General features: G+C 55.4%; 1 protein-coding gene across 1 annotated transcript in view; it reads left to right on the forward strand.

The window, feature by feature from the left end:
* Positions 1-9,066, forward strand: part of Lrp1 (LDL receptor related protein 1) — a 78,072-nt gene that overhangs the window by 49,631 nt on the left and 19,375 nt on the right. The window contains exons 35-44 of the mRNA XM_010644632.1: positions 740-871; positions 1,122-1,256; positions 1,430-1,559; positions 1,671-1,797; positions 2,102-2,253; positions 2,380-2,504; positions 2,807-3,184; positions 4,385-4,574; positions 7,754-7,958; positions 8,204-8,396. Of these exons, the coding sequence (XP_010642934.1) occupies positions 740-871; positions 1,122-1,256; positions 1,430-1,559; positions 1,671-1,797; positions 2,102-2,253; positions 2,380-2,504; positions 2,807-3,184; positions 4,385-4,574; positions 7,754-7,958; positions 8,204-8,396 (1,767 nt within the window). The remainder of the gene's footprint in view (positions 1-739; positions 872-1,121; positions 1,257-1,429; positions 1,560-1,670; positions 1,798-2,101; positions 2,254-2,379; positions 2,505-2,806; positions 3,185-4,384; positions 4,575-7,753; positions 7,959-8,203; positions 8,397-9,066) is intronic.

Consider the following 9,066-nt stretch of genomic DNA (forward strand, 5'->3'; position numbering starts at 1 on the left):
TTTTTTTTTTTTTTTGTTTTGTTTTGTTCTTGTTAAGAGTAGGAAAATGTGTTGGGGAATAGGATTGTGGAATAAGAATAGCTCCTAAGAGACAGGAGGGGTCCAGAATGGGTTGCCCTCCAAAATTCTTGACCAACCATTCATCTCCCTTTCACAGATCTTGAGCAACCAGGGCCCATTTGGGGGCACCCATTGGAGAACACACTGTATCAAAGGGATAAAGGCAGGGAAGGATATTGAGATGCTTCCTAAGTGGGAAAAGTGGTAACAGGAAACATGTTCTGGGAAGTTGAGTTTCAGATGTTAGGAAAGGGTTTGTCATAGAGCAAAGGGAGGACAAAGAGGAAATTAAAATTATGTTGGGTGCCAAACTGGAAATCTAGCTTTCCAATTCATGCAATCCTGGTTGTCTGCTCTGAACCTACCAGACTCTCCTGGAGGGCCTTTGAGGGTACAGGGTTTAGATGGCAGATGCAGCACATGGAGAGAGAAATCTGCAACTCTTCTGCCCTCTTGTGGTGCATAGGGGCCCTGCAATGCTCCCCCCAGAGCCGCGGAGTGAGCTTCCTCCCCACCCAAGCTCCAGGCCTCAACCCCGGTTGTGTGTGTATCGCCGGTAGGGGAGAAGGGTCGGGGAAGACATCATGGGAGAAGCAGAGAATGACAGATTTGAAGTGATAGAAGCCAAACTTGAAGGAGTATAAGCAAGGCCCGTGCCTGAATAATGCTTGTGTTTCAGGTGTGGGTTCCTTTCTCCTGTACTCTGTGCATGAGGGTATCCGAGGAATTCCCCTGGATCCCAATGACAAGTCAGATGCCCTGGTTCCAGTGTCTGGGACCTCGCTGGCCGTTGGCATTGACTTCCATGCTGGTAAGCCATTTAGCATTGAAGACCAGCGGTGCGGGGTACTGGGAACAACCCAGGAGCTTGGGGGTGGAATGCCCTGAGGTCAGGGATAGGCTGCCTGTATGGGCTGGAGGGGAAACACTCACTGCTGCTGCCCCACCCCTACCCACAATCTCCCTTTCCGAGCACCTGGCACCTCTAGCACCTGCTCACCTCCCGACCCCACCTTGCTCCATCTTGTTGAGCATCCCCATGTTGGCTCCTCCATCTCCAGAAAATGACACCATTTACTGGGTGGACATGGGCCTGAGTACCATCAGCCGAGCCAAGCGGGATCAGACATGGCGTGAGGATGTGGTGACCAATGGTATTGGCCGTGTGGAGGGCATTGCGGTGGACTGGATTGCAGGTGACAGTGGGACTTGGGTGGGGAAGAGAACTAGAGGGAGCACGGGGTCTCCACAGGAAAGGGAAAAGCAGGAAAGAGCCAATGGGGAGTTGCCAGGGGATCCAGTGCTGTGAGGAGGAGTGGGGGCGTGTACCCCTACCAACCTCTCTGAACCCCACCAACTTTCTCCTCAGGCAACATTTACTGGACAGACCAAGGCTTTGATGTCATCGAGGTTGCGCGGCTCAATGGTTCTTTCCGCTACGTGGTCGTCTCTCAGGGTCTAGACAAGCCCCGGGCCATCACTGTCCATCCGGAGAAGGGGTGAGGAGCTGGCTTGGTCTAACCCTGTCACTTTGCCTACAGCCCCCACATGGGGCCCCATTTCCTGCGTGCTGTGGGGATTGACCCCCAAATCCCACCTCCACCCTGCAGGTATTTGTTCTGGACTGAGTGGGGTCAGTACCCACGCATCGAGCGGTCCCTCCTAGATGGCACCGAACGAGTGGTGCTGGTTAATGTCAGCATCAGCTGGCCCAACGGCATCTCAGTGGACTATCAGGTTTGGATGTGGGGTCGGCCCTGGAGCTGATGGGTTGGAGCCCCCAGAGTCTGCCCTGAAGACAAGGGCCGGGGGGAGTCATGGAGTCTTCTAACCCAGCACCACCCAGAGTAGATCTTCTCTGCCCCAGGGACAATGGGAGTCACTCGGAAATGAGGAAGGGAGGGATATCTAGGGGCTCTAGGATTTGATGGAAGCTGGAAAGAGGAGGACATGGAACGGATGGCCTTGTGCAGCCCAAACTCTGGCTGTCACCTGGTGGGGAGCACGGCCCTGGGGTGCAGTGGGTGCCTGTGGCCTGCAGGATGGGAAGCTGTACTGGTGTGATGCCCGGACAGACAAGATCGAGCGCATAGACCTGGAGACGGGTGAGAACCGTGAGGTGGTCCTGTCCAACAACAACATGGACATGTTTTCAGTGTCTGTGTTTGAGGATTTCATCTACTGGAGTGACAGGTGGGAATCTGTTCTGCCCTTTCCTGGTGTGTATTCACTCCCTGCTGGTTCCAACAACACCCTGTTCTGCCCTGCCCTGCCCTGCCCTACCATTCCCTTCCCTTCCCTTCCCTTCCCCTCCCCCAGGACTCATGCCAATGGCTCCATCAAGCGTGGGAGCAAAGACAATGCCACAGACTCTGTTCCCCTGAGAACTGGCATTGGAGTACAGCTTAAAGACATCAAAGTCTTCAACCGGGACCGGCAGAAAGGTGAGTCAAGGGTGGGGAGGTGACCGGGGATGTCATGCCCGGGAATATGAGAGGCAGAGAGAGGTTGGACCCACAGGGGCATTTTCCAGTGATTCCAAAGCCCCTGAGATGGGGAGCAGAGGGTGAGGTTTAGGACAGATCCACATGTTGGGCATTGGGGTCTTGAGGATTGTCTGAGCTGGGGATGCTATGGCAGAGGAGGGTGCGCCTGGAGCTTCCACAGGAGCCCAAAGGACTGAGGCACTTGGTCAAATGAGCCCTTCCCCAAGGCAGGCCCTGCCCTCTGTCACCCCCTTCCCCAGGCACCAACGTGTGTGCGGTGGCCAATGGTGGCTGCCAGCAGCTGTGTCTGTACCGGGGCGGTGGGCAGCGGGCCTGTGCCTGTGCCCATGGGATGCTGGCAGAAGACGGGGCATCGTGTCGTGAGTATGCTGGCTACCTGCTCTACTCGGAGCGCACTATCCTCAAGAGCATCCATCTATCAGATGAGCGCAACCTCAATGCACCCGTGCAGCCCTTTGAGGACCCTGAGCACATGAAGAATGTCATTGCCTTGGCCTTTGATTACCGAGCGGGCACCTCCCCAGGAACCCCTAACCGTATCTTCTTCAGCGACATCCACTTTGGGAACATCCAGCAAATCCACGATGATGGCTCAGGGAGGACCACCATTGTGGAGAGTAAGCCAGACCCCAAGCTTCCCAGGAAGTAGGGGCAAGTTGGCACAGACTCAGGCCTCAGCCACCCACTACTACGTGGTTCTGAATACCACCTGCCCCAGGTCCCTGACAGCCAGTGGAATCACTGCACCATTGTAGTTACCTGGAAGTTGCTCCCTTCCCTCACTGGGCCTACTTCTGTCCCAGGGCTGCCCAGAGAGGCCAGAGGTCCCCTTAGGAGTGCAGCACTCACAGCAAAGGCTGTAGACACCCTGGAGTGTGGGTTTCTGTGCCTCGGGCAGGCTGGCTGCTGTTGCCAGTCCTGAGCTTTCGGGATCCCAGACTCTGCATGTGAAGGCTTAGCTCCCACAGGGGAGTGGCTTGTGCACCAAAAGAGAAGTCCCAGCTATAGCGCTGTCATCACAGGACAGCCTTTCAGCTATTTGGGCCACTATGTCTCTCTGCTTCAAGGTCACTGCCTCGAGTCCTGTGACTCATTTGTCCTTTCAGCTCCTCTGGGACATTTTCTGCTCCATAAAGGCCTGTCCACATATTTGTTTAAAACTGTCATGTCCAAGGGGCTGGGAGGGTTGCTCAACAGTAGAGCATGTGCTTACATGTGCAAGGCCTAAGGTTCAATCTCCAACACTGGAAAAAAGAAAAAGAAAGAAAGTCTGGAGCTAAACTCGATCATAGCTTGACCTGAATAGAGAGGCAGAAGTGCCCCGCCCTTTGGGCTGTGGTTCAGACTGCCGTGCTGTGCAGCCTTTGGGCAGCCGAGCTGTCATACAGCTGGAAGCCACTGAAACCCCGTCTTCCTCTTACATCGCCACCATTCTCTCCTGTGCACTTGGTTCTCGAATGAAGCAGGGTGTGCCCCAGTCCCGTCCAAGTAAGATTCAATGTACTAAAATCCGCACTGCACTCAAGTGGGCGGAAGAGCTCCTAAAAAGTGTGGCTACACATAAAGCCAAGTTGGCCAAGAGTGGGGAGTGGGGAGAAGGGAAGTGGCCATGGACCATTTGGGTAGGTGATTCTATGGTGGTATGGGAAAAGTTGGGGCTCTGAGCCCTCTGTGCTGCACCCCAGATGCTCCCACACCCCACACCTCCCCTTCTAACCAAGGAGCTGTGCCCAGATCGTCCTCTTGAGCTCCTACCCAGGCTACCCCTCTGGCACTGTCCTTTGGCCCCTCCTTTTGCCACTCCTGTCTCTTCGCAGATGTGGGCTCTGTGGAAGGCCTCGCTTATCACCGTGGCTGGGATACTCTGTACTGGACAAGCTACACGACGTCCACCATTACCCGCCACACTGTGGACCAGACGCGCCCAGGGGCGTTCGAGCGGGAGACCGTCATCACCATGTCTGGAGATGACCACCCTCGGGCCTTTGTGCTGGATGAGTGCCAGAAGTGAGCCACAGGTCCCGGGATGGGAGAGGCGGGCTGAGGGGGTGGCGGAAACTGCCCCTGGTAACCCACATAAGGGATTCAGGAGGAGGAGAGGTAGGCTCCAGCCCCACTCCACCCTTCCTAGCTGAGGGTGATGTTTCAGAACCAAGGGGAAAGTCGGGCTGTGGAGGGTTCTTCTGGCTTTGTGATTGCTTCAGTCATCAGACAGCTGTGTTCAAACTGTAAACTAGGCCTTCTATGGCTGTAGAACTCAAAGCTTCAGGCAAAGAATGCTCACTGAACCCCAGGAATGCGGGAGCCCTGGGCTGGGCTTGATAAAGTCCTGTACCAGGGCAGAGAAGTCGTAGTCATGGAAAGTGACAGTGGTGGCAGGGCGCATAGTGACCAAGTAGCAGCATAGAGGCAGCAGCTGGCACAGTCCCTGGAAGTAGAAAAGACAAGGAAAGTCAACTGGATCGGAAAAGGGCTTTGGGAAAAAGCCTGGGAGACGGAAAGCTGAAGGCAGGGAGGGACAGAGAGGATCCTCCCCACTAGGATGGCTAGGAAAGCCAGAGTCAGGTTGCAGAGCCGTCAAGGGCACATGCTGGGAAGAATGTGGGAGAAAACACCCGTTGGTGGGTTCCCCAGGAGTCCACCCACAGTCTCTGCCTACTCTCACCCCCCTATGTGAACTTCTAATGAGGTAACCCCTTGCCATAGCAATCCTGGCCCACAAGTGAGCAAAACTTTTTTTCCCTGATTCAGCAGCTTTTGGAGTGTTTTCACAAAGCTTTACTAGGAAACTAAGGGGCAAACAAAACCCAAAAGCAACTACATAGAAACAGTGTGCATACTGAGCCCAGATTCCTCACCCTGATGTGACTCAAGTCCAGGCTCAGTCGGCCTGCCCAGCCCAGCTGACCCAGCACAAAAGCCCTCTGTTCCCTCCTGCCTCAGCCCATCCGGCACGTAGGTCCACAACTGATGACAAAGATCCAAGCTCCCCTGCCATGACCCTTGATGACCTCACCTGTCTGAGGCAGGCCACAGGGCCTGTTGCTCATGCCCCTGGAGCCTTTGTGGATGGGGCGCCATGTTGGGTCCCCTGCCATCCCAGAGGAGAACCCCGCATGTTGCCCACTGAGTTCCTTTCCTCTGAGCTCAGGAAGTAAGCAGCCTTTGAAAACCCAGGATGTGCCAGTGATCCAGTAGGAAATGAGAAATAGGATCCTGCTTCAGGCATATTGGCTGATGAGGTGGCCAGGAGCCTCACAACTGTGTCAGGAACCTGCCCCTGGCTGGGGGCAACACTGAGCCCAGGGCACAGAGTTCCCAAGGAGAAAGAGTGGGACTGTTGGAGCCAGTGGACCAGAGTGAAGGACAGATGGGCAGAGGCTCGGTCCATACCACTTCCTCCTGAGCCTGCCCTGAAGCTGGCCTGGGGGCTAGTGGCCCTGGGGAACCCACAGCCCACCACACTCCTGCTGCTGACTGCCTGCCCCAGGAAAGCCTTCTTCTCAGACCCAGCACACCTTCTCACAGAGCACGTTCACCAAACTCGGAACTGGAGTTGCACCCTTCCACACATGTAAGAGTTTGTGGACCATAAGAAGAAAGCCACTTCCCACTGTGACTGTGACCTGCCTGGCCCCAGGGTGTGGAAGTCCCTGTTGGGAACTGAGAAGTCAAGTCCAGCCCTCATAAATCAAGGAAGAAAATTCTAGCCTCTCCCCAGGACACCTGTTTTCTTTCATGCGGGCTGGAGAGAGATGTCACCTCCCTCTAGACTCCCATCCTGACTCCATTAGCATTAAGAACCTCTGTGCCAGGGCCAGAGATTAGCTCAGTGGTACTACACCTGCCTCAGAAGCACGAGGTCCTGAGTTTGATCCCTGGTACCAAAAAAAAAAAAACAACCCGTGTGCCTTCTCCAGGATGAGGCCTTCACAGTCAAGAGTCCTGTCCTCAGGACCTCTCAGCAGCTCAGGACAGCCAGTGCCTCCCTAGGGCACAAGATGTGGCACTGTCCTATATGGGCCTAGCAGATAGTTCATCTGAGATGCAGAGCCTCTAGGGATGGTTGTAAAAAGAGTAAGACCTAGAGAGGTCCAGAGACACCATGTACCAGCTGGAGGGTGATCTGTGACATCAAAGGATCAGCAGGACAGAAGCCAACTGGGATGAGGCCAGGGCAAGTCCTGGAAAGAGCTGGAAGATGGAACCCACCTTTGTGTCCCTGAGTGGCTCGCACAATCCAGGGTGCACAAGGGCCACCTGAGGAGCCTGGAAGGTGCTGGTTCCCCAGCACGCCCCAGGCCCAAGTGCGTGTGAATCTTAGCAAACAAAGGCCTAGGGCTCACCATCCAGGCAGGTCATCTGAGGACACACTGTCACAGTGTGTTGTGCCTATGGCCCCTGGGTCTACCACATCTGTCCCAAGCCTTACCACCTCCATGAGAGCCACACAGGGTGGCTAGGGCCTGGCCATGGCCGTACCTCCTATACCCTGAGGAGGCTTTGGAGTCAGAGCTGGTACAAGGTGGGGCTGGGGCTCGACTGCAAATAAACAGAGGCCTTAACTTACAGAGATGATTCTTGAGGTCTTGAGTATGTGATTCGTGTATGTCCAAGATAGGTCTACACTGGACCTGATGGTTAGGAAAAGAGCCGACTTCGTATAGAGAGCAGTTAAGGGTAAACTCGCAGAAAACACTTACATAGTACTTATCTTCTGTCATTCCAATGGATATGAACTTAATTCTCACAACCTCTCTGTGAGGCAGGAGTATTATCCCCTCTCCAAAGAGGAGGAAACTGAGGCACAAGGGTTAAGTAAGTTGCCTTAAGGCACCAGCAGTAATGGTGGAGCCAGGATTGGAACCTGAGAGCCTGACTTGGCACTGCGTGTTCTCATCTCAGCAAACGCAGGTGGTTGTTTCACAGACACTGCACTGTGTGTGTGCTCACACCACATGCACACATGGTGAATCCGGCCCAGCCATGAACTCCATGGGCTGCGCAGTGGCCAGGCTCTTCCCGGGCACTGGGGCAGAGCTGGCCTCGGCTCTGGGATTGCTGTGCAGCAGGGTCTGGGCCAGCCCTGGCTGACCCCTAGGTCCTAGTTGTTGACCCTGCTGAGCTGTATCCTCCAACGCAGACTCCAGCTCTGCCTCCTAATTCCTGTGCGCCTCTGCCCCCAGCCTGATGTTCTGGACCAACTGGAACGAGCAGCACCCAAGCATCATGCGAGCAGCCCTGTCTGGAGCCAACGTCCTGACCCTCATTGAGAAGGACATCCGCACACCCAACGGCCTGGCCATTGACCACCGAGCTGAGAAGCTCTACTTCTCCGATGCCACCCTGGACAAGATCGAGCGGTGCGAGTACGACGGCTCCCACCGCTACGTGAGTCTGTGGGGTGGCGGGCTACATGCAGGAGGCTGGGGCTGGGGCTTGGTTAGTCTGCCAGGCACAGAGCACCAGGAAGGGAGGTATGGCCCGGGAGGAGGTGAGGAGTCCTGACCTTGGGGAACCCTTCCGCATTAGTGCCGGGTGTGACCTCCCAGGCCCCCATCGCCCCTGCCGCCAGCCGCAGTGGTAGAGCCGGGTGAGAGGCTTAGCAGCACTGTGACAAGGCTGTGGTCTTATAGGTGATCCTGAAGTCAGAGCCAGTCCACCCCTTTGGACTGGCTGTGTACGGGGAGCACATCTTCTGGACTGACTGGGTACGGAGGGCAGTGCAGCGGGCCAACAAATACGTGGGCAGCGACATGAAGTTGCTGCGTGTGGACATCCCCCAGCAGCCCATGGGCATCATCGCCGTGGCCAATGACACCAACAGCTGTGAGTGGGGCCACTGCCACCAGCCTTGTTGTCCTCTCACTGTGCTGCACATGCACGCCCATGTGCACACACAGACACACACACGTGCCTGGCCTTGCTATCCTGGGCCTCTGCCGTACAGTCATCCACATGTACACATCTTGGCCCCCAGGAAACTCCAAGTACCCCTGTACTCCATCCCTCATGCACACAGTGACCTTGGCACTCAGCTGGGCCTGCCTCTTCAGCAGCATTGCACGTGCACATTCATATCACCCGTGCTCCCAAGGGCTCACCACATCCCCGGATCCCCACCTCTACATGCCTTGATAATTCCTCCTACCCAGAGCCACCATACATGCCAGAACTGCTCACACCGGTATGCCAGGTGCTACCTGCACCCACTCTCAACCTATCCTGAGCCAGGCTGACCAGACCTCCTACCCTCACCCTGCCTGCCACAGATCCACAGCTTTTCTGAGCCTCTCACCTGCTCTTCATGCACGAAAGTCCTGGGGCCACCACCGTACACATCATGATCTCAAAGTTTCCTTGCACAGTGCACACACCCGTAATCCCAGCCCTCTGGGAGGCTGAGGAATATCTCAAGTTTGAGCCCTAGCCTGGGCAGCTTAATGACTTGGTGAGACCCTGTCTCAAAAAAAAAAAAAAAAAAAAAAAAAAAAAAAAA

This window comes from Fukomys damarensis, unplaced genomic scaffold, assembly GCF_012274545.1.
Source record: "Fukomys damarensis isolate Sample0158 unplaced genomic scaffold, DMR_v1.0_HiC HiC_scaffold_15, whole genome shotgun sequence".
Taxonomy (NCBI): domain Eukaryota; kingdom Metazoa; phylum Chordata; class Mammalia; order Rodentia; family Bathyergidae; genus Fukomys; species Fukomys damarensis.